General features: G+C 39.4%; 2 protein-coding genes and 1 non-coding gene across 3 annotated transcripts in view; all 3 read left to right on the top strand.

The window, feature by feature from the left end:
- The first annotated feature begins 6,320 nt into the window (after positions 1-6,320).
- Positions 6,321-6,719, top strand: KCNE1 (potassium voltage-gated channel subfamily E regulatory subunit 1). The gene has a single exon (XM_036747610.1). It carries the CDS (start codon positions 6,321-6,323, stop codon positions 6,702-6,704), a length of 384 nt encoding a protein of 127 aa, XP_036603505.1. The 3' UTR covers positions 6,705-6,719.
- Positions 6,720-7,671: 952 nt separating this feature from the next.
- LOC118840488 lies at positions 7,672-7,774 on the top strand. The gene has a single exon (XR_005009678.1). It is a non-coding gene; the product is annotated as a U6 spliceosomal RNA (small nuclear RNA).
- An 8,945-nt stretch (positions 7,775-16,719) lies between these two features.
- The window catches only part of SMIM34A (small integral membrane protein 34A), a 31,415-nt gene continuing 22,935 nt past the window's right edge, over positions 16,720-25,199 (top strand). The window contains exon 1 of the mRNA XM_036744141.1: positions 16,720-16,765. Coding sequence (XP_036600036.1) covers positions 16,720-16,765 — 46 coding nt within the window. The remainder of the gene's footprint in view (positions 16,766-25,199) is intronic.

The following is a 25,199-nucleotide window of genomic DNA, read 5'->3' as shown; positions in this document are numbered from 1 at the left end:
TCTTGGGTAAACACTTAATAACATGGGCCCTCATCTTCTCGCTCTATAAAATGAAGGACTTTACTACATAGTCTTTTAAAGTCTATTCTAGATCTAATTGTATGGCCCTATAATTCGACTGTGCAACATGGTCCTCTGTACCTTGTAAAGAATCAAACAAGTTCTTAGACCATTTGTATAAATGCTTATAATCTGTTTGGTGAGTAAAGTGCACATATCCATTAAAGCACAGATTCACCATATTGTAGGGTGAGAAGTAAATGGAATAATGTATTAAAGTGCTGTATAACTACACAATAGCATATAAATGTAGGTTGTTACCATTCTTCCAATAGGCAAATTGACAAATATAGTACAAGGAAGTGGAGAATAGGAACCTATATACCACAAACTTAAAGAGATAGCAAAGGAAAAAAAGGAGGTAAAGTCAATAGCCTCATTGATTCAATCAGTTGACAAGGTCTTTCTTAAGAACACAAGGTATCTCTATTCCTAAGAACATAAATTCTGCAAAGTAATCCTTTAGAGTTTAGGATGCCCTTCTTCATTTTATACATCTTAATAAAACTGTATTTACCAAAAATATACATTGCAAAAATTTCCAGGCACACATGGGCTTTATTACAACTTTCCTAAACAAAGCCAAATGGTAAAATCAAAACTAGATATCTTTCTAAAACAAAACCAAACCAAAAAATCCTGCATTTGGCCAATCTGTCTAGTTGAGCACCTTACCTTAGCACCATAAACAAAAGGGAACACAATAGCCCACATAACATCCCCCTTTATGGTTATAAAGCATTTTAACTTGTAACAATGCTACGAGGTAGCTGAGCCAAATGTTATTTTGAAACAAGAAGACCCTCATCTTTCATATAGGTGGTAAGATTCTCATCCAAACGACTGGTTTTCCCCCTTTTCTGCCTCTTTCTTGAATCTTTTCTGTACATAGGTGTTACTTTTATTCACCTCTTTGTTCTATTTCTTAATGTCTCTCCATTATTATTCTTGGAAAACTTGGATAAAATAGATTATTTAACTTGGCCGCAGAAGTGGCAGAGCTAGGATTCCTGACTCCAGACACAGTGTTCTTCCCAATATACCATATAAATGGTGCTAGTGAGTGTGATAATAGTATTTATTATCCTCTTTGTACTCATAAGCAAACTGAGATACCCTCAAGTCATGCAATTTATCAATGACTAGCCAGACTTGGAATTCACATCTGCTGGCTCTCTGCCCAGTTCCCTTTCCACTAGATCCCCCACTGTGGAAGGAAACTTAGAATCAATTTTAAGATAGGAAGGAAGGTGCCAGTTCTGGCAGAATGTTTGTTCTAAAAGCTTTTAGTCCATTATCAGTGTAGATAATTACGTTAGTGTGGGAGTAATAGGGGAACATTTAGTACTAGGTATTGGCTTTGCGGAGCAACTTATTTAAATTCTCCAAGGTTCATACCATTTTCTCCTTCTTCCTGGGGGTGATTGGAAGTTCTGAGTTTCACACAAAATTTCTAGTCTTCTTTAGGCCATTGCCTAGTTGTTTAGGCATTCTATCACTTGCAGGAGATCAAGTTGTCTGGTATCACTGTTTATAGGATTGATTTCCATCATTTTTAGAGTACTGAAAGCTGCTGAAGGAATTGCTTGGCATGTACTGCCTCTTTGTAAAATACTAGAGCAACAAAAAAAGTATGTATGCATGCATTCATGTATGTAGGTATGTATCTCTTTATCTGTATGTGTGTGTGTATAGACAGCAGGAAGTGCTATGGAGGGTAAAGCTGGCTAACTGGTACTTGCTCCATTTTATTCCCCCTTCCTTCTGGAAAGAGGTAGAGTGTATGCTTCCACAACACACCCCTTTCTGTCCTTCCCCTTTGTCTTTAGGTGGGGTCTTTTGCTCTAAGGTGCAGGTAGATAGGTGGCAGGTAATCACATCGCCTCAGTTTAAAATTCTGCTTGTTGAGAGGTTTAGCAAATTATCAATTTAACAAAAAAGCAAAAACTAAGAGCCCTCCAACTATTTCCTAGATCTCATCATATTAGTACAGAACTGAGACCTTTGATGGAGCTTATCATTAGAACAACAACAAATATTTATTAGGTTATAATTATATACCGGGCACTGTGCTAAGTGCTATGGATATAAAGGCAAAAAAAATCCCCCCAAAATCATTGATTTTAAGGACTTTACATTCTATTGGGGAGAAACATCACGTACTTGAAAAATTAAATTTAAAGTATGTACAGGGTAGATACAAAAGTAATTTCTGAATGGAGGGTACTTGCACAGGTGTGTGTTGGGGGGGTGGGGGGTGGTGAGGAGGAATCAGGATAGATTTCCTGTAGGAATTACATGATGCAGAACTGAAAAGAGAATAGATTTCAGGCTTCAGAGTTAGCTTTTGCCAAGGGCTGGAGGTAGGAAATTAAATGACAGGAAAGAAGGACCAGCACACCAGTGTGGCAGGAATATAGAATGCGTGAAAGAGAGTAATGTACAGTAAACCTGGAAAGGTGCGCTGGAGCCATCTTGAAAAGACCAAAGAGAGGAGTTTCATCCCAGAAGCAAGAGAGAGTTTTTCTTGGAGAACCTGGAGCTTCTTAAGCCACAGAGTGAAATAGATCTTTGACAGCTGTATGGTGCATGGATTGGAAAGGTAGAGAGATCAGAGGGGCAGGGAGACTAATCAGAAGGCTATTACCATAGTCCAGATGAGAGGTGATGGGATTCTGAAATAGAGTGAATCGAGAGAAGGGAAGAGTTGCCAGTTATATATTGTGGAAGTAAAATCGATGAGAACAGGAAGTTGTTTGAATGTGAGGGAGAAGAAATGAAAGAAAGGGAAATATTGAGTGTGACTCCAAGATAGCAAACCTGAGTGACTAGAAGAATGGTGAGGACTCAAAAGAAATGGGGAACTAGAAGAGGTTTTTTTTTGGGGGGGGGGGGGAAGATGACTTCTGTTCTAGATATTTTGAGTTTGAGATGCCCGTGGAATATCCGGTAGAGACAAGGAAGTATTTGGAGGGACTTCTAAGGGCAAAATGAATTTAGAGATGAGGCAACAGGAAGTGATGGAGAAATTCTGGGAAACTCTTTCTCAGCTGCCTCCCTTTAAAACCATATGCAAATACTTATTGTGGCATGGAAGATACCCTGGGGTCTAAATGGCCAGGATAACAGATTGCAAGCTTCATTAAGTACTGCCAAACTAGAAAGGTTTCAAGTATAGGCCAGTAATGGAGTATATGCTGTAGTCCAAGGACAAGCCCAAGTTTTAGAGAAGCTCATTGTCACTTGGTCCTAACTGTGATAAATGTTTTGGTCACAACAAATCTTGAATTACATCTGATAAATTATAGATGAAGTTTGATCTGCAACATGAGCCCTCAAGACCTTCCAAATCTTTGAAGTATTATAGTATTTCTAAGCTGATTTAAACTCATAAATCATATCCAAATTTGGGTCATATGCCATTTATGCTATACTGACTATTGGAGGAATAAGGCTAAACTCATCTTCAGATGAATTGCACAGAAACTCTATTTTGCTTAGTGTAGGACTCAGTGCAGAGAGGGTGCCAACAAATGAGTGAAATAAAGTCAGTCAGTTTCAGGGGTTGAAATTCAATTTTTAAAATGCTGTCTAACTGTCTTGTGTCTTCAAGAACGGAATACTCATCCAAGACAACTCATCCTCGATCAGGAGGCTAATCCCAAACAGTATGAAGAAAAGCACAAAACTGTGAGGAATGGTCATCAAGCTGAAAAACAAAGGTTTGGATTGACAAGAACATTGTATTTGGCCAAGTCTCATCAGGTAAAATTTTAAAAGGATATTGTAAAACTTTAGACTGGGATAAAAACAGCCTTTTAAGTACAGGATGAGGAAGATATAGTTAGATAATGATTTATCTGGGGAAAGAAAAAGATCTGGGGCTTTAGTGGAGGACAAGGTCGATATAAGTCCATAGTACAATATGGCAGCTAATGTGATCTTGTTGTTTGTTCATTTCAGCCATGACCCAGATTGGGGATTTTCTTGGCAAAGACACTGGACTGGTTTGCCATTTCCTTCTCTAGGAATTGAGGCAAACTGGGTTAAGTGACTTGCCCAGGATCACACAGCTAGTAAGCGTCTGAGGCCTCATTTGAACTCGGGAAGATGAGTCTTCCTGATTCCAAGCCCAGTGCTCTATTCACCGTGCCATTTAGTTGCCCAGATGTGATCTTAGGCAGTATTAAGAGTGCAGTACATACTCTGACCTATCTCCCCAAAGGACAGTTATTACCGTCAGGTTTAAAGGGTACTTTGTGGGTCTCTATTCCTAAGAGTGTAGCTCACAAACCCCCACTGGTGAGTTTTCTTTTAATGAACACAGCGCAAAGTAAAGAATTTAGTATGATGGCAGACTGAAAACAGTAGGTACAAAGCATCACACACACACACAGCCCCAAACCTGAGGTCTCTCACAAATGCACACCACATCCACAGGAAGAGTTAAAGCAATACTGGCAATGTAACTTTAACAAAATAAACTTAAAGTAATACTGGCAATGAGACATAGATCCAGGCAATACATGGCCAGGACAACACGGACCTTCAATAACTTCAATAAACTCAGCCGTCAAATTGATCTTCCTAAAGTGCAAATCTGATCATATGTGGTAAGACCAGCAGTTTCTTGACGCAGTCCCACTTTGTCTCTTTCTGGAAGCGCGTCTGGTCAGTTGGTCAGGATATGTGACTCACATAGTCTTAGTCACCTACTAAGTCTGAAAAGGACAGACTACATGTGGTTTGAACCTTTTATTACCTCTAGCCCTGAAAGCTGCATCAGGGAAACTGGAGTCAATTAGGTTGTGGGAGTGGGAAGGAGGAAGTGTGCGGTGTGCCAGAGTCAGGGAAGCTGTATCAAGAAACTATTGCTACTATTACATACCAACCCTTGGTGGCAAGATCCTAAGGATCTTCTAGAAGATCTCTCACCATTTAAATGACTAGATGGTATTTCTGTCACAGGTAGTACTAAGGGTTGTTGTTGTTTGTCCTTTGTTCTCAAAGAGGATCATGACATCAGGGAGACAATGCCATGACATGCAAGTGAATTGGATTTAAGTGAGGGAGGACTGTGCAAAGTCACCAGCCTCACTTTCTCCTCCAGAGCCATCTGGGTCCAGTGGTGAGATATAGAACAGGACTGCTGGAGATGGCCCAGGATGCAGTGGGAGACCTTGGCCTTTTTAAGTTAAAGTCTAAGGGAGGGAAAGGAGAAAACAAAAAAAGGTGAATTGTGGGTCTTCCCTTCCTCCCTTTGGAAGAACCAAGTATCAAGTCTTTTATGCAATAGTGCTCCTGGAATGGGTAGTACTAAGAAGGGAAAGGGGAGGGATCAGCAACAAACAAAACACAAGAACAAAAAAAAAAAGTGTTGCAGAATACAAAAGCCAGAAGTCCTAAGCTTTTCCTTCCTCCTTCAGAAAGACTAAATCGCAAAGTCTCACAGTCTGGTCCATGTGGTAGATGATGCCACAACTTTGAAGTTCACAGTAAGTCTCCTAATGTAGAGTGGTGATGATGAACCAGAGCAGCACCAAGAATGTAAGAGCTAGAACAGAGATGATGACACCTCAGGATCGTCACAGACTCCTTCTGATATGAGGTGTGGGTGATGAGCAGGAGCAGCTCATAGTCAACATATTCTTCATCGTGCTTCAGGGTCAGGGGAAGGGAAAGAGACCTATATTCAAGTATTTGTGGCCTTTATTAAATAAATATTGGACTTGTTCTGCTTGGCCCAAGTACTCGAAACAAGGAGCACAGGATGGAAGCTTCAGAGAGAGATTTAGTCTTGATGTCAGGAAAAACCTCTCAACAATTGAGCTCTCTAAAAACAGAATAGGGTGCCACAGGAGGCAGAGTTCCTCTTGAAGTAGAAGCCAGAAGACCCCTTGCTAGGGATGTTGTACATGGGATTCTGGTCCAGATGTGGGTTGGACTAGATGACCGATGAGATCTTCCAAATGAGATTGTGTAGTTTTGTGAAGTTAAACTTGTAGGGAAGGTAGTGAGACAGTTTTCCACACATCTTCTCTAGGCCCATAGAAGGTTGTCAGAGATATGCAGAGGCAGAGAAGAAAGAAGAAAAAACAAATAAGATTTAAAATCCATCATCCTGTTCCATAGTGTTAATAGCAAATGAATCCATTCTATATGATACTTTGGATAAAAATTAGTATTTGTTTTATCTTTTTACTTTTTTGGTTTTTTTTTTAGAAATTACTAGGGAAGAAAATTATCAGGCACTGAGAACAATGACTGCCCTGACTAACAGTACTGCCTCCTACCCCTTCCTTTCAAAACCATTAGAAGACTACGTCCAAAGAGGTAACCATTCCTCGAGTGCTGTACATCACAGTGCCGATGCGGAGTTGGAAGCCCTGTACATCCTCATAGTGCTTGGTTTCTTTGGTTTCTTCACCTTGGGCATCATGCTGAGCTATATCCGCTCCAAAAAACTGGAGCATTCCCATGATCCATTCAACGTATACATTGAGTCAGACATATGGCACAAGAAGGACAGAGCAGATTTCCGAGCCAGGATTCTGGAAAGCTGCAAGGGATGCTATACCATTGAAAACCAGCTTGTGACTGAACAGCCCAATATATACATTCCAGAAGAAAAGCCCTTGTCCTGAAGGGTGAGATTTTTACCTCATCATGTTATAGATTAATTCAGCTTGGATACTTAAGTACTCTCTGCTTGGGGTCTGGAGGGTGGAGTAATAAACTCCCCCCCCAAAACTCTCTTTATAGAGGGCTCAAAATTGTCCGGCTGTCTTCATTTCCTGTAAGCTACTCAGTTTCAATTCCACAGCATGCCCTGGCACTAGGTACTTGTATGGTAGCCCTCTCTCCACTCCCTAGCCTTTTCAGCTTCCTTTTGTGTATTGTCTTCCCCTACTAGATTGTAAGCCCCTTAAGGGTAGACTTTCTTTTTCTTTTTTGTACCCCGCCCCACATAGTGCTTGGCACATAGTAGACACTTAATAAATGTTTATTGACTAGTAACTATTTGGAAGCAGTTTTCATTTCTGGGTGACTATCGGACCTGAAATTTGGCACTTCAGACCAAATTATTTTCAGCATTTTTATTCTCATATTCCTATCCCTGTGAATAATTTGTATTTTTAGTAGTCCTGTGTGTTTGAGGGGTAACGGGTAGAAGCAAGGTTAAGATATTTTGTATTTTTGTTTCTAAACTACTTATAAAATTGTAGCTGAAGTTGCAACCTATCTCTGCCAATAAATTTGGGACCATGGTACTTCTGTCAAAACATTCCCACTCTCTCATGTTGACCTCCCACCCCCAAGTCATATAAAAATCCCCAAAGCAACTATGCTTGAGGGGTGATGTGTGGACCACTGGGAGTCCCTGAGACCCTTTCAGGGGGTCCATGAGGTCAAAACTATATTCATAATATGAAAATGTTATTTGTCTATTAAAATACACCTCCTTTTTTCCATTATATATCTTTGTGAGGCCAGATTTTCTTCATATGCTCCAACCAATACAAAAAATTACAAGGGATTGAGTGCAGAAGGAAGTATGAGAATCCAGCTTCTATGAGAATCAAGTCTTCTATTAAGACATTGATAGAGGGCTTGCTTTGGCAGCACACATACCAAAATTGGAATGACACAAAGAAGATTGGCATGGCACCTGCCTAAGGAGGACATGAAAATTTGTGAAGCACTCTATATTTTTTACTTTCTTTTTCTTTTTTTTTTTTTTTGGTCTGTGCTTTCTTTTGCACCAGGGGTAATATGGTAATGTTTTATATGCCTGCTCAGGTATAAAATATATCAAATTTCATGCCTTCCTTAAGGAGGAGAATAGGGAAGGAGGAAGGGAAAGAATATGGAACTCCATTTAGAAAAAACTGAATGTTCAAAATTTTGTTTACATGTAATTGAGAAGGAATTAAAATTAAATGTAAAAAAGACAGATTTGCAAAATATGTAAAACAAAGACACTTCTCAATAAATATTTATTTTGGAAAATATATTTTCATAAGTATGTGTTATCTGTGTTGGCATGTAATGGTTTTATTAATGTTATTTTAAATTAATGTTTTAAAAATTGATCAAGTGTAATTTCTAATAATGTAAATGCCAATAAATATAACCCATATAAACAAAAGATCCTTAGGGTCTTCAGCAGTTTTAAAAAATATAAAGGAATCTTAAGACTAAAAAGTTTGAAAACTACTACCCTGGAGAAAACATAGGTAAGTCATTTGACCCTGAGTAAGTCATTTAAATTCTCAATCTTTTTATCTCTAAAATAAAAATATGAATAGCATTTACTTCACAGGATTGTGATGAGAAGTGAATAAGACAACATCTATAAAGCACTTTGTAGATATTAAAATATATGTGAATAGGAGCTATGCTGGCAGAAGACCTCTTCCTACAGGGAGGGGAGATGAGTGCTAGAGAAAAAAGAAGCTCCAATTCAGTGGGTATGATAGTTGGGAGTTACTTACTCCTCTACCATTGTAATGCATAGCATTTATTCTACTGTGACCTGAGAAGAGCTGAGTCAGAGGTGGCAGTCCCTATTTAAATAGCATGCCGTAATACTAGACATTATCTGAAGAAACACTGCAACCCACACCCCTCCCACACTCCACTTCAAAAAAATGCCTCTGAGGGTGGAAGGGGAGAGGGATTGCTGCAGGAAGGAGCTGTCATACCACGTATGTAAAAAAAATCCTTTATCCAGCATGACCCTGACCAAAGATAAATATAAATTATGAAAAGGGAAGCCATTAAGTTGACCTTTAACGGTGACCCCACTTCTCAACAGTCTATCAGCAACACAGGATTCTTGTGAAGACTAAAATCCCAGAAAAAAAAAACTGGGACTGCTGTCCTTTAGGATGATATATAATTCACAAGATGATGAAAGTCAGCCTGAATGCCTTTAGACATAAAAAGCATCATCTAGGCACTGGGATTCTCCTTCAGAAGGAAAATATGGCTTGAGAGTGATTTTACTCCTCACTCTTTTTTGTAAATAGTGATTTCCCACACTTGTTTTTGGCGCCAATAAAAAGTCCTTCTCTGATGTATCATTCTGGTGTGGAAGTGATGGTGAATTCTTTAAGGCTATCCCAGCAGAGCACAAGTCCTCCGAAGCTCTACCATACTAGAAAGGCTGTTTAAGTGTGAGTGAACCCAGTGACACGCACAGGATCCCTGTCATTCAGAAACCAGCCTAGCAGGTCACAAGGTCAGAAAAACTTAATGCCAGAGATTTTACCACCAAGCAATTAGTTTTTCAGGCACAACAACTTACCTAGTCAAAAAGCATTTACTAAATGGCAGACACTGTGATGAGGGTTTAGTATACAAAGAAAAGCAAAAGGCAGTCTGTGCTCTGAAGGCACTTCTAACTAGACTCTTGGTATTTGAACTGCTTCTTTTCTGGATGCTTGTAGTATTTTTTCTTTAACATGGGAGTTCTGAATTTTGGCTATGATATTCCTCAAGACTTTTCCTCTGGGGATTATTTCAGGAATGATCAATGGATTCTTTCTATCTTCACTTTGGCAAGTGGTTATTTGGGCAGTTTTCATCACATGACTTCTTGAAATTGGTTTCTAGCCTTTGTTTTATAAATCATGATCTTTAGGAATTCCAGTAATTAATAAATTGTGTCTTAAGCTATTTCTAGATCAGTTATTTTATATAGCAAATATTTTGCATATTCTATTTCAATCTGTTGATTTTTGTTCAAGTAGTTTTTGCTGCTTCATAGAGTCATTGGGTTTTATTTAGTCTGTTCTAGTTTTCAAGGAGTCTATTACTTGGATTGGATTTGCTGCTTTTCTAAGCTAGTTATTCTCCTTCTGCTTCTTTTCTTAAGAGCCTTTATCCATTTATTCATCTATTTATTTATGTTTTTTTTAGCACTTGCTTAATTTCTTTTAATTCATATAGTCCTTGTGGAAAATCTGTTATTTTTTTCCCTTTGAGTCTCTGCCTGCAGTTTTTACAGTCACTCTCTCAGTTTGCAATGATTTTTTTATATTGATCAGTATTTTCTTTGATCTATTCATCACTCAAGTTTTATTACCTTAACTGGGTCTTTGTGTCAGGGCTAGGTGCTACCCTGTGATAAGCTTTGGGTGGGGTTGTCAACCCTCCTTGATCATTTCCTGAGTGGCTTGGGTTTTGGGCTGACCTCCACCTCTTGGTATTAGGGCCCCTGAACTTCCAGTTCAGAGCACTAGATCTTCAAGGTCCGTCCTGTTGTTTCAGGGTAAGTTGCTAGGGACCTCAGATCTCTTGGACCTGGGATATCTCAGTCTAAATGCTTCTAGTTGCTACTACTGGCAACTGACACTTCCTGACACTTCCTGTCACTTCCAGGGTTCTAACACCAAGGCTTTCTGATCATGCTGGACTTCTTTTTTGGGGGCACTCTCTATTCTTACTGCCTTTTCATTTCCCACCAACTGCCCTTCTTGAAATGAACTCCACCATATCCCTGTGTCTCTTGCTTTTTACCAACCCCTTGCTTTTCTGCTTCTTTTTAAGTGTTATCCTCCCCAAAATATTGTAAGCTCCTCGAGGGCAGGGACTATCTTTTTATCATTTGTATCCCCAGTGCTTGGCAAAGTAACAGGCACTTGGTGGGTACTTAATGTTTGTTGACTACCTGACTGGACATGGTGTCTGGCAGTTGGAGCCCTCTCTGTGCTTGTACTGGCTTTGCTGGCAATCCCTTTTCCTGTTGCCTTCAGGCTTTGGGTAGAAGTCACTTACTATAGTTTCTCTTTGAATTTCTTGAGAAGTATTCACTCTAGAGTGAACTTCAAATTATTACTAGAGAAGGTGTATAGGAGCTGGGTCATCTGCCCTCTGTTCAGGAAGCTTAGACCACTGACTTTATACACTACTTCCTGTTGTTTGTGGACAAAACTTGCTTATCTACTGACTTATGCTTTAGAGTCTCTGAAGATGGAGAGACTCTAGACACTAACAGCTAATACCTGTCTTACCTCAGAGATAAGCAACACTTAGCTACAATTTCAGTCCATAGAAATAGTGAAAGAAATTGTGTTGTGTTTGGCCTTCATTCTTGAAGAGGACTATGACATCAGGGAAATGGTGCCATGACTTGCAGTTGCCTTTGATTTGAGTGAGGGAGGCTGTACAAGGTCACCAGCCTCACTTTGTCCTCCAGAGCCATCTGGGTCCAGTGGCCTGATATTCACCAGGATGACTGGAGATGGCCCAGGATGCATTGGGAAACCCTGGTCCTTTCAGGCTAAGGTCTTTTCACATTATCACTCTGAGTGAGGTAACTTGCATTCATTGAATGGGCCTCTTTAAGAAGTTAATCCAGGGATGGCCCCTTGATGCTGAAAGAAATATAAAATGGCATGTTATCTGAATTCTTTATCAAGACCTTCACAGGATGACAGAAATCTTAGTGTTCATGGGAAACACAAATTAACATATTGATGAAAAAGATATTCCATCTCTCGTTGTGAAGAGACTGGGCAAAGTGCTTCTTTACAAAATAGCCCCGGAGATTAGTGGGGCCCTGGTAAAAATGAACCTCAACTAAACAAGTAGATATTGATGGACATGTGCCTCATCAGATGCTAAGTGAAAGAGACTGCTTCCTAGTCATGCAAAGACTGTCTGACCCAGATGTCTCAGAAATGGACATTTCAAGTGAAGAGGATGATATAGAATATACCCAACAACTAGTTCAAATGATGGGAGAGGAGTGAACCCAGAGGCAACACCTATTTCAACTATACAGATTCTTAGGGTACAGAAACATCCCATATGCTCATTTAGTAGATTTCTGTTTTATTATTTTCCTCTCTTCATGCTTATTTATTTTCTATTAGGATTCTTTGTATATTATAGCTACATTTGTTTGTTAACTGTGCTTTATTTGCTGTATACAGTCTAACAACTAGGAGGATAATAAGGTCACAGGGCTGGAATGGATCTGAGAGACCATCTAGTCTATTTTCCTCATTTTACAGATGAGGAAAGAAGAAAGCAGAATCAGGAAGAAACTGCATCCAGGAGGAAGATGTGGTCAACAGAATCAAAAGCTACAGGGAGGACAAAGGGAATGTGGAAAGAGAAAAGACCATCAGATTTAGCAGTTTGGAGGTCATTGGTCACCTTGAAAAGAGCAACTTCAGTCAAGTGTTAGAATCAGAAGCCAGATGGCAAACAACTAAGAGATGAGTGGATGCTGAGGAAATGGAGGCAATGGTAGGAGGAGTTTGGCAATAAAAGGCTGGAGACAGAGGATGATAGCTTGAGCATATGGCAAGATCAAGTGAATGTTGTCTAAGGATAGATGAGATACATGTTTGTTTTCAAGTAGTGTTGAAGGAGTCCGTAGATGGGGAGACAGTGAAAATGAGCGTTCAGTGGGACAAGCTCAAGAAGGCTACCGGAAGAGATGGGATTGAAGTCACAAGTAGTGATTGGCAAAGAGAAGGTCTACCACCTCCACCCCCCTTCCTCAGAAATTGTAGTAGGGAAGAAAAGGAGGATTACAATGGAGAAGCGATGGAATCTTAATAAAGCTGCCCCCAGCCCCAATATTCTAATTTCCTTATAGGTCGCACTGAACAGCAGGCCCACTGCCCCTACCTAGGCACTCATGCCCCCCACCCCAACACACACTCAATATCCTAACTTCTTCATATATGCCTCACTGCTCACTAGAATAACAGGTGTGTCCATGAACTCATGTTTCTCACAGAACAGCATGTTCATGTGATGGGATTCCAGTCACTGCCTCGAGCTAGCCACTGCCCCCAAACCCATTCCTTATATTTCCCACAAAAATAGCAGATGTGTCCATGCACTCAACCATAACCACATCCATCTAGCCTTAGACAGGACCACAATACTTAGCTAGTCAGAAAACAGCACCACCAGGATGCCCAAGCAGGATGTGAATCCCAAAACAATAGAAGGGACTTTCCCTAAGTAGGCACCTGGGCAGTAATAGTAAAGAACTGACCTAGAGTAACCTTATGACCTAGAGGCTTATTATAATATCATTATTGTACATAGGTACCTCCCCAATGGGTTTTTCTGTATGCATTGTAGGTAATGGCATGCGCAGTTCTACTGGCTGGGAACCCTCCCCTATTATCTAATCCCTTAACAAACACCCCCTGCCTTTTTAATATTCATAACTTTTGTTATGTAATTGCATCTTTACCCTATAAAAATCCATTTTGCTTTCTCTAAAGTTGCTGATTCCTCTTGGAACTTAGCCCACTTCATGAGAGGCGTCAGTCTCAATAAATGCCTATACTTAGAATAGAGGTGGTCTAACTCTTGAGTTCTTTGGGATGGTTCTACCGCAACACATCATGAAACTGCAACAGAAGGGTTTTGTGTTGTGAAACACAAAGGATGGTGGCACTTATGATAGCTGGGCTAATTTTCTCAATAAAATAGGAGGCAAGAGAAATAGGTGGGTAGAGGGGCGTGAGAAGAGAGGGGAAGATTTTGGATAGCTGCTGATAGGACCAAGATAGACACAGCTAGTCAAAGAAGAATAAAAGCTTTGTCATTAATTATTGGAGGTCTAGTTGAAATTAGGTGACCTAAATTTGTTGCTAGATGTCTTTCAGCAGTGTAGAAAGAGGGTGGAGGAAAATGAACACTTGAACTTGTAAATTAGAGTCAACAATTAAGAATAAAGAGAAGAAATGGAGGTCAGAGCAAGACTTGGAGAACACAAAGGGTTAGAGGGACTGAAGATTGTGATGAAAAATTAAAAAAAAAACAGACTTAGGAGGAGTGAGGCAGAGGGAAAAATGGAAGGATAGGATATTATGATCAGAGGGAAATGTCAGTGCCCAAGGTCACTAAAGGTAGCACAGTTATGGACAATGGCAAGATCTAAGATCTAATGATTAGATCCAAGATCAAATGAAAATGCCTGTGTGTGGCAAAGAAGAAGGTATAGATGATAGTATTTGAGGATATTGATGAACTAAGAGGTCATGGTATTAAAAAAATGCAAGGTATCATAAGAACAACATCTACTCCACATGGGCTAAGCTGTGTTTTTCCTTTAAATGAATTATAACAGTCGTTGAGACTTAATTGGCCCTGAAGGCAAACTCTTAGCCATAAAATAGCTTCCTGCTGGACAAAGAACAAAGTCAGCCAGTTAGGAATTAGTTGCTACTCCTTCAGGTTTGACCAGTGTGTCATCATTGCTGACACAGACAAGGAGTTATTCAAATGAATAACTGTTGTATCCTTGCTAAGTATTCTTTCCATGCTATGGCTAAGTAAACTTCCTTTTGTTAACTGCTGGATGGTCTATAAGTGTCTTCTTCATTACAATTCTGAACCTGAAGAGCCAGATCAGCCTGAGTCAGACCCAGCCTATGCAGATAAACATGTTTTTTGAATCCCACAAATATGAAGGAAGGCTGTGGAATAAATAGAAACACCATGAGTAACCTATTGAACTCCTTAAGAAAGAAGGGAGAGTGACCTGGAGGTCAGTAAAGTATAGCAATGAGAACCTGGATGGATGGATGGATGGATGGGTGGATGGATATAAAGCATCTCAAAGAATAATGATTACTAAGTAATAGTGGCAAAGGTAGGTTCTAAAAGTAGCAATGGAGAGCAAGAAGCATGCCAATATTTTCTGCTGTGTCAGTGTGTATGTAAGAGGTGTGAGAGAAGGAGTAACCTGGAGAGGGTGACCAGTTTATACGGATGACAAGAAGTTGGAAAGAGTATGAAATGAGATCTAAGACAGAAGTTGGTGTGGTATCTATAGGGATGAAGCTCCAATGGCACTTTGGAAGGAAAAGATAAAGGAAGGGTAGAAATCACCTTGATGGGGATGATAGTATAGGGAAAGGTAGTGGTAAATAAGGTTTCTGCTTAGCAGATGTCATCGTTGAGTTTTAAGGATTATGGAAGCAGATGGTAATAAATAGTTGGCTAGGTGTAGTGTGAGGAATGTGTTTTGATGGAAGCTGCAGTGTTCAAGTTGAATAATAATGAAGGATGGCATTGAGGTGGGCATTCACTCTCTGATGCTTGGCAATGGGAAATTCAGACTGAGAGTCTGGAGATAAAAATGGTGATAATATAATAATAATTATTATTATCGCTGACATTTGTAGAGTGCTCATTCTGTGCCAGGCACCATTCTAGGCACTTTTAATAATTTCATTTGATCCTCACAACAACTCTGTGAGGCAGGTGCTATTATTATCCCCATTTTACAGATGAGGAAACAGAGGTAAACAGGCTAAATGCCTTGCCCCAGGTCACACAGCTAATGGATGGCTGAGGTCAGATCTGAACTCAGGTCTTCCTGACTCCAGGTCCAGAACTCTATTCACTGTGCACTTGGCTGCCAAGTAAATAACTTGTGTCTACAGCAAATGGATTGAATTCATATAGAGGGTCAGCTCCGCACGCATGGTCATTGTGAGAATCAAATGAGATAATACATATAGAGTGCTTTGGAAACCTTAAAGCAATACATGAATGTTAGTTATACCACTATTATTATTAATTATCGCAAGAAGGATCAGGCATATTTGGAAGATATTACACATAGGGAGAATGCACTTGGCTCTTGGTTAGGCCTGCTGAGAGTTACACTAGTCCAGGCCGTGTTAATCCTGGTAGGAAAGGCATCAAGTTTTTGCAGCACTAGACTTGGTAAATACAAATCTCCATTGGTAATAACCCATGGCCTACTTACATGCTCTGTGTATTTCTCTATTGTCCTTGAACTGTGAGAGTATGTTATCTCAAATACACATTAGTGGTTTCTCTATAGGTTTCAGTGTGATATCAAATAACTAAATCAAATTAATATTGGCTAATAAAGGGTAGGTGATGAGGAATGAGTAAAATACATGATTTTCTTGCCTTTAAAATGAGGGGAGTGAACTAGAGAGCTCTAGGTTTCATTTAGCTCTAATATTCCCTGATTCTTTGAGCACACATTATAACATTTGGAACACGAGACCTTAGAGGACACAACGTCATTCAGTAGCAGAGCTGGGATTCAAAGCTAGGTCTTCTGATTGTAATCCTGTTCTATTTCCATCACACTAGCAAGGTAGTATTGCACAAGTGAGCAGGCTTATGGGTTAATTAAACCACATCTAACTGCAAAAGAGGTCAGAGACAGAGTAGAATAAGCCTGTCAATTGCAGTGTTCAATCAGATGATTATGACCTGCCAAGTACCAACTACCTTGGAGGAAAAAAATAGTAGAAGAGACTTTTGGCCAAGATGGCTGCCTAAATGGAGGGACACCATCCAGATCTCCCACATATCTACTCCAGTAAAAACCTGAAGTTCAAATCAGACTAAATAATGATTAAGAAATCCAACAAGAAAATATAATAAATGATTTCTTCCACTCCATAACTGCACAAATCAACAGAAATCTACAGTCGATAGGAAAGGGAAAAACCCACCAATGCAAACAAAACCCAGACTCTCAGGCCAACCAGCAGGAAAACAGAGATGTGTATCCTGCAAGGCTCTGTGTACAGAGGCAGCAAGAGCAAAGGCTTTCTGAGAAAACCCTGGGAAGGTCAGAAAGCTAGGACCTTGGAAGCCCTGGGGGAAGGGAGCAACCAGAGCACCATGGCAGCTTTCAGATTGGAGAGGTCAGCCACGCAGGAGCTGCACGGTCTGTAGTAGTCTATCCTGAGATGCCACAGAGATTCAGGATTCTGAAATTCAATGATTCAAATGGCTCTAAGACCAGAAATGGAACTCAGCACTGGAATCCAGGAGAGCCAGGGTAAGACCAAACAGAGCTGACTACTATATCCAAAAGCAAAGCAGAAGTTCAAACCTGGCCTTGGCGTGAAGCCCCAATTTAGGAACTAAAGCTGAAGAGATGAATAAATGAAAGAAAACCCTGACCAATATTAAGGATTAAGTAATAATAACAATAATCATAATGTTGTAGCTCTACAGATTCCCCTCCCCCAAAGAAGGAAAGAGTAGTTTTCCTTGAATAAGTGAAAAGAGTATACAGACATAAAAGAAGGCATGGGGCAGGGGAATGGGAGGGAAGAGTAGGCATCACTCTTATCTGAAATGGGCAAAGGAAGGTTGAACGCAAACACAGAATTTGGCATAGAAATACATTCAACTTAATGAGAAAATAAGCAGGGATGGGAGAGGGATGTTAAATGAGAGAATAATCCTTGGAGGTAATAGCTGCAAGCAGAAAAAACTTCATGATCCTGAAAGGGGTACTTTACACCGGGGAGAAATGAAAAGCAAAAAACCCCTAGAATCTAAGGAGGTGATTGAGACAATTGGGGAATGACCGAACAAACTTCAGAAGAAGACAATAATATTGTAAAGAAACTTTGTAACTTTGAAAGATTTGAAAGATTTACAAACTCTGATTAATTCAATAATCAACCATTTCTCCAGAGGAACAAGAATGAAGCTACCTCCTGATGAATTTTTTAATCAAGGTTCATAAAGTGATATATATTTTTGGATATGGCCACTCATGGGTTTATTTGCTTGACTATGTTCATTTATTACAAGGATATTCCACCTCTTCTTCTCTAGGTTTTTAAATGGAGAATGGGAGTAGAAGTTAAGTTGGCACATGAGGGAATGGACAGAAATAATAATCTCCCCCCAAAAGAAAAGACAAGAGAGAGAGAGGGGGGGGGGGGCAGGGGGAAACCATTGAATTTTTTTTTTAATTCATATAAGACAACAGAAGGAAGTCAGAAGGAAGCCCAAACAACAGGATAGTTTTAAAAGTATAATTCATCATTAGTCGTCTGGGATTGTCTTAGATCATCATATTGCTGAGAATGGCTAAGTCATTCACAATTCTTCATCAAACAATATTGCTGTTACTTTGTATAACGTTCTCCTGGTTCTGTTCGCTATGCATCAGTTCATGTTAAGTCTTTCCAGATTTTTCTTAAATCATCCTGCTTGTTATTTCTTACAGCACAATAAGATTGCATTACAATCATATATCACAGCTTGTTTAGCCATTCCCCAATTGAAGGGCATCCCTTCGATTTCCAATTTTTAGCCACCACAAAAAGGGCTGCTATAAATATTTTTATATAAAATAGGTCCTTTTCCCTCCTTTTGGATGGTATAGACCCAGCAGTGGAATTGCTGAATCAAAGGGTATGCACAGTTTTATAGCCCTTTGGGCATAGTTCCAAATTGCTCTCCAGAATGGTTGGATCAGTTCACAACTCCATCAACAATGTATTAATGTCCCAGTTTTCCAACAAACAACATTTTCCTTTTTTGTCATATTAGCCACTCTGAAAGGTATGAGGTGGTACCTCAGAGTAGATTTAATGTGCATTTCTCTGATCAATAGTGATTTAGAGCATTTTTTTCATATGACTATAGATAGCTTTGATTCCTTTGTCTGAAAACTGATGAAGCATACTATCTGCCTACAGAGAAAGAACTAATATTGATTGAATACAGACTGAAGTGTGCTATTTTTCACTTTTTTTTCTTTTATTTGAATCTTCTTGTACAAAATGACTGATATGGAAATGTTTTACATAATTGCACATGACCTATAATTGATTGCTTACCAACTCAGGGAGGGAGGGATAGAATTTAGAACTCAAAACTTCAAATAAAGAAGCGTAGTAGACCTTAAAAATAAAAAAGTGTATAATTAATTATATACATTTTTTAGCAAGTGGCATGAAATGAATGTTAACAGTTTCATATACAATTCTCTTTTCGTGTTTTGGTACATATGTGGAAATGCTTTTTTTGTGTGTTTAGGTTCACAACTTAAAAAAATAAAATTAAAATACAATATTTTACTGTGCCTGTCTTGGGCACTGAAGCAAGTAACTCAGGAACATGTGGGCAATGGCTGCCATCTAGGGGCCACCCAGTGAAGGATATTTCCAATGTCAACCCTGTAATGAACAGTTGAAACTCATTTGTGTGATTAAGAGGAAAGGCTGGTTCAGTATCTGAGAACACATGAGGTGGAAAGTTCATAAGCAAACTTACCTAGGAATTAAACCCCCAAGAAACTGGTGAACTTTTTAAGGCTAGAAACATCCTTAAAGATCATCTTGCCCAAATATCTTGTTATTATAATAAATGCAATGTGCCCCTTATAATATCAATTATATTATAATTATAATATATTTTTGATATAATAATCATATTAATTATATTAAATGCAAATGCTCCACTTAGGGGCCACATGTTTTAAACTCATTAAATATGTCTGAGGTAGAACTGAATTCATTTGAAAGATTACAGAGAAACATCATTCTTACTCTCATATCTCTGATTGTGTCTACCTCCACCCCCAGGTTGTGTGGGAGGCAAAAATTCCTCTTCTATTCCTTTAATTTGAACGGTCTCCCCCAGTGTTCCAATGGGCGATCCTAGGATTGGTAGTCCCAGAGAGACACCATTCTACTCTCTTAGCTCTGAGGGAGGAGGGGACTGCTTAGTAGTGTTAAGCTGAAGGGAGAATTTAGATTTTGACAGAGGAAAGTGAGAACTCAGTAAGAATGTGTTGTATCAGGAGCAGCAGCCACAGTACTGTGATGATTGAGTTCCTACAATCACCTTGAGATGGGATAGCAGATAACTTGAAGTAAGGAGTTGGTGTAGCTGGTTGACTTCAACACTCCACTCAATGAAGCAAAGGACTTGGAATGAAGCTGCTGATTGTAACCACTTCTGTAGGAATTGAGTTAAAGTTATGAAAAGTTTGAATCCCTCTGGTTTTATCCTGTACTGTCTAAAGTACTAGGCACTTCTGCATTATTTCTATTGCTATTTAAGGTATTTTTATTGCCTAGTTTTGTTTCATATAAAAATGTCTATGATTGATCATAAGTATTTTATGTTGCGTGTCTGTATTGGCAAGGAAGCACTGGAGGATGCCAATGACTAGTTGGAAATGATTGCACGGAATTTAACTGCACCATAGATCTAAATCTCCATCTAAAACATTTGTGTTTTTCCCTTACTGAGGGATCCTTTAGCTGTATGTGTGAGAGGATCTTAAAGTAACTGTTTTCATGAATAATCTTTATTTATAAGCTCCTAAAATAGCATAGGGAAAGATCCATATGAACCAACATCCTGGACCTAGGCTAAAGAGCAAGCTATTATTATAACTAGAGTCAGCTGTCTTAGGCCTCAAGCAAATCTCCCATGTCTGAGTAAGGGGTGGAATAGAAGCAGAGACAAAAAGAAAGTCATACTCCTAGGTTGCCCATAGGACAACGGTGTGGTCTGTAAAGAATCTTCTTCTCTTTTTTCCTTTTAGGAGGAGAGAATTTTTTTTTTTATAGATAATGCATTATTTTTAATTTTATTTGAATAAATTTTAAGCCATATAATTTAATAAGATTAAATACACAGATTATTTTATGAAAAATAGGTCAACTTTTTTAAAGTTGTCAATAAATAAAATGTAGAAAGCATTGTCCTTGGGTTTTCTAAGTAAAATTTAAATAGTTTTGCTATTCCTGTGCCATCTGTGTATCCCTCCTATGAAATCAATTTTGTCAAACTGAGTAATTTTGGGTTCTTTATTTTACTTCTCAATATCCTACTTAAAATAACACACTATTCAAAAGTTTTATTAATCTGTCTATAGTTCTACATCTCTGTTTTATCCCTACCAGGTTTTGTTATCAGGACCACATTTATATAACAGGATGTTTTTAGGAAGGAGGAGAGAATTTTAAAAAGAGCAAGTGACTAGCCAAACCTTGCCCTACCATTACACCTGCAGTTTACATGTGAATTTGTACACCATTCACAGAAAAAGAAAATAAAACATAGTTTAAGTATCAGCTTAAACAACAAAGAAAATAAATATGGAGCATTTAAAGGTTCATGCTCCCAATTTCTGGTTACAGTCATTTGTGCATTTAGGAAGGGGACTTCTTAGGTCTCTTTCACTCTTCCCTTTCTCCCAGCCTTCCTTGCTCTCTCAGTGGGCAAACTGGAAGATGATATTCAGTCCAACAATGGGAATAAATAGTTCCCCAAATCAAAAGCATAGTTTTTATTAGACCTTGCAATTTTATCCAATACTTTCTGTTTCTACCTATCAAACCACAGTATTGTATCTGCTGTCTTTCCTGGCTCGGATGGAATCCCACCCATTCCTGACTTAGTCACACTGACCCTTCTCTCCTCTGTCCTTCAGCTTTTCCTCCTCATCATCTCTCTCTGGAGGTTTTGTAGTTCTCCATCTGGCCACCAAGAACTAGAATAGAATGAACCTATGGATGCCCAAGCTCTTCTAGTCTCCTTATTCCTCCAATTCTTATCTTTCAGGAGAGGTCATTGCTACCAAAAGAAAATATTACAAATAACGAGGTTCAAAAAGGAAAAATCACTTTCCTAAGGTGACATAGCTAGTAAGCAACAAATCTTGAACCGAGGTCCTTTAAACCTAAATCTGATGCTGTTTCTATAATATTGAAAATAAGGGTACATATCACTACTAGGAATTTGACTGCAAAAGGAAGAAAAGGTAGAGAATGGAAGCTTGAGGAGAGAGTAAAGTCAAGTGATGGTTTTATAAGGATGAGAACCATTCAGCAGGGAGAAGTCCATGCAAGGCCCACAGGAGCTAAAGTAGCTAGCAGTTTCAGGGAAAGCAGAGTAATCCTGATGGAAGAAGGGGGGTATGGTAGATGATTAATTGGACCCCCTATTTTATTCCAATCAGTATTAATCAGTTTGATAGGATTCCACAAGGGTAATGATTATAACTTCTGTATATTAGACCTCAGAGCTATGAACTGCAGATTGTAAGTTCGCTTGCTTAATCATAGGAAGCTAACAAAAGGATCTCCACCCTTATTTTTCCTTGTTATGGTGACCAAGCCCAGTGTGGCAGAGGTGACTCAATGATATGGAAAGTCCCTTTGTCATTTTTGTCACCCCTCTGTCCCTCATCATCCCTGTATTGCTCAACATGGGGAAGTGACCATGAGCATTTGGCCAATAAGTGACCCTGTTTGCTGGCCTGTGGTCTGCCTGTGTCTGAAATCTGTTTATCAGCCCAGCCCATGGGTCTTCTCATCAGTTCAGTCAACCAATTGGGAATCTGTATTTTGTGTAGACCCTCCTGGAGGAACAAGGTCAAGATCTATCAACCAGTGAAGCTCTGTGTTTTTCTGTGCTTCATCTGTATTGACTGGGTATCAAGCACTATAAAACTAAGGCCCTGGAGGAAGGAGGCATCTCAGATCATCCAATTCATTGAAGGAATCTAGTCCCTTTAATAAATGTTTAATGGCTTGGAGCTCTGCCTTAGTGGTTTTTCTAGAAGATTAGACAATTTTGGACCCCACAGGGGAGAGACAAAACATCCAAAACTGATGCCAAGAGCTGGTGCAGTGTAGAATTTCAAAGATGTGTACTAGAAATGAAGCTTGTAGGCCTGTCTCCTTATATGGTCCCTGTCTAACATCTTCTAATTATGTTGGAGGAAACACCAGAATCAGGGCAGAAATCTTGCAAAAGATGCATCATTGATTCAACTGTAGGGACAGAGGACTATGGTGAGGAGAGACTTGAGTCAGGGAGACCAACCAGAAAGCTATTGCCATAGTTCAGGTGTTAGGCGATGAGGGGCTGCATCATGGTCATGGCAGTGTCAGCAGAGAGGAGGGGGCATATATGAGAAAGGTTAAGAGGAGTTAGAAATGACAGGACTTGGCAGAAAATTGGCTATGGGGCATGGGTGGGAGAGTGAGGAATCAAAAATTCCATGTGAATGATCAAGAGAATGGTGGTACTCTCCATAGTATTAGGGTAGTCAGGAAGAGGGGATGGTTTGAGTTCAGTTTTGAACATGTAATATTTAAGATGTCCATGGGATATATAGTTCTAGATATCCAGTAGGCCATTGGAAATGTCAGTCTGGAGGTCAGAAGAGAGGTTTGGGCTGAACAAATAAATCTGAATATGCCCTTTCATAGAGATGTTCATTGATTCCATGGGAACTGATGAGATTACCAAGTGAAATAAGACATAGGCTGAGAGAAGAGAGACCAGGACAGATCCTTGGGTAATTCCAATGGTTAGTAGGCATGACCTAGATGAAAATCCAGCAAAGGAGATTGAGGAGTGGTCAGACATATAGGAGAACCAGTAGAGAACAGTCACAAAAACCTAGAGAGGACAAGGACAAGAGGGTGATTGACTGTGTTAGAAGCTGGAGAAAGATCAAGAAGAATGAAGATTGAAAAAAAATCCATTAGATTTGGCAATTAAGAGATTATTCATAATTTTGGAGAGTGACATTTCATTTGAATGATTGAAAAGTTGGAAACCAGAGTGTAGAATTAAGAAGAGAGTGAGAGGGAAAGAAGTGGCAACATCTATTAGAGACAGCCTTCTCAAAAAGTTTGGCCAAAAGGGAGAATAAAGAATGATAGCTGGAGTGGGGTCAAGAGAGAGCTTTTTTGAGGATGGGAAAGAAATGGGCATATTTGTAGGCAGTAAGGAAACAGTCAGTAGAAAGAGAGTGATTAAAGGTTAATAAGAGAGTTGGGGGAAAGGGTCAGCATGGAATGGAATCTTGTGCCTATTAAGGGAAGTACCGATCAGATCATTTATTATGTAGATAAATATCCATTTCCCACCCAATAAAACTGTATATCCCTCAGGGCTATGTTCTGCCCTCCCACCTTTTTTTTTTTTTTTGTTTCAATAGTCTACACTCTTGGTAATCTCATCAGCTCCCATGACTTCATTATTAGCTCTATGTAGATGAATGCTAGTGTATCTATTGAGTCCCTATCTCTCCCCTGAAATCCAGTCCCATATTTTCAACAACCTGTTGGAATTTCTCCCATATATACTATGAACATCCAAAACCTAAAATGTCCAAAGTAGAAATCATTATTTCACCAAGTAGAACTACTACCAAATATCAGAAGGATCTCTCCTCCAACAAGGTGTCTCACACGCATATGTTAAAATCATACAAAATTCCTTGACAGATGCCACCCCAGAGATAATTTTGTTCCATGGTCTGCTCTGTGACAGTTTCCTCAATTATAAAGTGATGGGAGTAGATTCTAAGGTTCCTTTTAACTCCAAATCGACAATCTTTTACTGCAATAGGCATTTTGGTTACTTGGAGCTATAGCACCTTCTCCCCACAGGGTGGCAGAGCAACTAGCTATAAAATATAAATACTATCTAGGTTAGTGATATCCTTAGCACTTGTAACACCCAGTTAATTACACACTCTCCACCTCCCACTCCAATCTAGAATTTGGTATAATTTATTGTATATTTGTATTATTGGTATAGATTATGGAGCCTGGACTGAATTTTACTTTTGTTTTGTTTTTGTTTTTTTTTTACAAAATCTCTCTTCAGAGAGAGTACAAATTAATGGTACACATAGGGACAGTGCTTGAACTGATTGAGATCAACATTTTCAAGTCCCTACATGAAGGAATTATCCTGTCACACAGTACAAAGTCTTGGAGGGCAGGGACTCTTTTCTCTCCCTTCCTCTTTTCCCTTCCCCTTCCTCCACTCCTTCCCCTTCCCTCTTCTCTTTCTCTCTTCCCCTTCCCCTTTTCTCTTCCCCTTCCCTTTCCCTTTCCTCTTGAATCGGGTGCTAAATGGGTTACTCTGGCCCCATTGTTGGGGGCTGAGTTACATTTTATTCCTCCCTCCAGGGTTCTCCAGCACCCGTCTCTGCTTCTGACTTAATCCTTCACCAGCTATATTCCCTGCTAATTTTAGTGGTCCAAGCACACTGTTTCCATTTAACCTCTTAACAGTTAGATTAGCTTTTACAAAGGAATGTTTATGTCAATAGTACAGCAAAAATAAACATTTCACCCCAACACTATGGGGGCATTCATCTCAGTCTTTGGAGAGAATAGGTAAGTCGCTTAGCTTAGTTCTTATATAGCATTAGTTTTAAATAGTCCCAAGGTCAAAGTACCCCTGGGACCCTGGCTTCTCAAGGCTTGCCTAATGGACTGGTTTCAATCTAGCCTGAAATCCTGCTGTCACTTCTATGAGTGAACAAGTCCTTTATTTTGGTACTTGGCAGAGAAAGACAGAGAACCTGT

Source organism: Trichosurus vulpecula, chromosome 2, assembly GCF_011100635.1.
Source record: "Trichosurus vulpecula isolate mTriVul1 chromosome 2, mTriVul1.pri, whole genome shotgun sequence".
Classification (NCBI taxonomy): Eukaryota; Metazoa; Chordata; class Mammalia; order Diprotodontia; family Phalangeridae; genus Trichosurus; species Trichosurus vulpecula.
Note: the sequence above shows the minus strand (reverse complement) of the source record. Positions and strands in the feature narration are given on the sequence as shown.